General features: G+C 35.4%; 1 protein-coding gene across 1 annotated transcript in view; it reads left to right on the forward strand.

Annotated features, from left to right (window-relative positions):
- Positions 1 to 1,631, forward strand: part of gogo (thrombospondin-1 like protein golden goal) — a 27,118-nt gene that overhangs the window by 7,239 nt on the left and 18,248 nt on the right. The window contains 3 exon segments of the mRNA XM_018502654.1: positions 440 to 570; positions 642 to 887; positions 1,243 to 1,498. Coding sequence (XP_018358156.1) covers positions 440 to 570; positions 642 to 887; positions 1,243 to 1,498 — 633 coding nt within the window.

Genomic DNA, 1,631 nt, shown 5'->3' on the forward strand with positions numbered 1-1,631 from the left:
GAGCCTCGATTGCTCACCGTTTGATGTAGGTCAAAATAGATAAAATGTGTGATCGTTTTTAGAGAAGTAAAATTGGACTTTAAATAAAAAACAATTAATTTAACGTATAATTATATCGTTAACGATGATTTAATTAAGAAATAAGTTAATTCAATTTAATATATTGTTAATGATAATGAATATATTGTTAATAAATAAATTAATTTTTAAAAATGATTGAAACACGAATGGTTGAAAATTTAATTATTTAATTATTAGTTTTTTAAATAATTTTAAGAAATTAAATTTCTAGATTGATAATATCGAAGATTAAAAGATTGCGGCCAAGTATAATTCTATTCAAACCTTTTAAGCTATTTTGAACCATAACAAAGTACTCGACTTTTGAGACACCCCATACACAAATTTTCCTCTCTTCTCATTTCAATTAATAATGCAGAAAACGACGCGGCTGGTTGGGGTCCTTGGAGCGCGTGGAGCCCTTGCAGCAGCTCTTGCGTGGGTGGAGTTCGTAATCGATATCGATTTTGCGACACACCACCCCCGAAATACGGAGCGAAATTCTGTCAGGTGAGTTTTAAAGGTGGATGATGCAAAATGCGTGGCAATCAAATCAAATAGTGACGCTTTGCTCGAAATAGGGAAGAGCGGTCGAAACGGAATCCTGTGGTGGTACCGGCAGGATCGATTTTCAAGAGGCGTGGAACACCGAAGGATGGGAGTGCCGACACGGAATGACATTAGCGGCCGCAAGACCGGAAGTCACGGCTCAGATCGGCGTACAGTGTCGGTGTGGTTGTATTATCAATTTTGGAGATAAAGCCTTGAACAAAATACTGGCGGCGAATACTCAAGCTTGTCCTGGTCGTTCCTTCTGGCTGCTACAGGTAAATCTCGCTAGGACGCATTATATTATTTTTTTGCAACTTAAATAATTTTATACTTGTTCAAAGAAAAAAAAATCATATTTTTTTCTTCTTCGCTATTTAAAAACTTAGATATTATTTAGATATATAGATCTGAAAATAATTTTGATGAACCACCAAAGTAGTTAAGAATTTCAAGCACGGTGAACAATACTACAAAGCTTTGACATTCTCTGAATCAGTTTGAGGATTCTATTATACATAATTATTTTAATGGTTTAACAAAATTATTTTTAAATCTGTACCTAACTAAATTTTTAGATGCTTCAGCAAAACTATGCTTTCCGTGTAATAATTGATTCCAATTTATCTATAGGCAAAATCGGATTACACAATCCGACTGCATTTGGATCAAACGCAGTTTCCTTGCCCAGGGCAATATTTTCGCGCTCGCGATGGTGATTCACTAAGCGCGGAACTCTTGACGGATATTGCGTTTGACAAGGGTGCACTCACGACAGGAACGATATTTTCCTCGGGTCAAAATTTGTTGCTCGAGTTTTTTAGCGATGAGCATACCGCCTCGGGGGATTCCTGCGTGGGTGGCTTTTTGGGACATGCAAGCATATTTCGTAAGTGTCACAACTTATCATGTATTAACACAATCAATACGAACTAGAAATGCTTATATCGGTTGAAGATAAATCTTTAATGCTTAAATAATTCAATGTGAATGATATATATATATATATATATACTATATTT

Source organism: Trachymyrmex cornetzi, unplaced genomic scaffold (genome assembly GCF_001594075.2).
Source record: "Trachymyrmex cornetzi isolate Tcor2-1 unplaced genomic scaffold, Tcor1.1 scaffold148, whole genome shotgun sequence".
Taxonomy (NCBI): domain Eukaryota; kingdom Metazoa; phylum Arthropoda; class Insecta; order Hymenoptera; family Formicidae; genus Trachymyrmex; species Trachymyrmex cornetzi.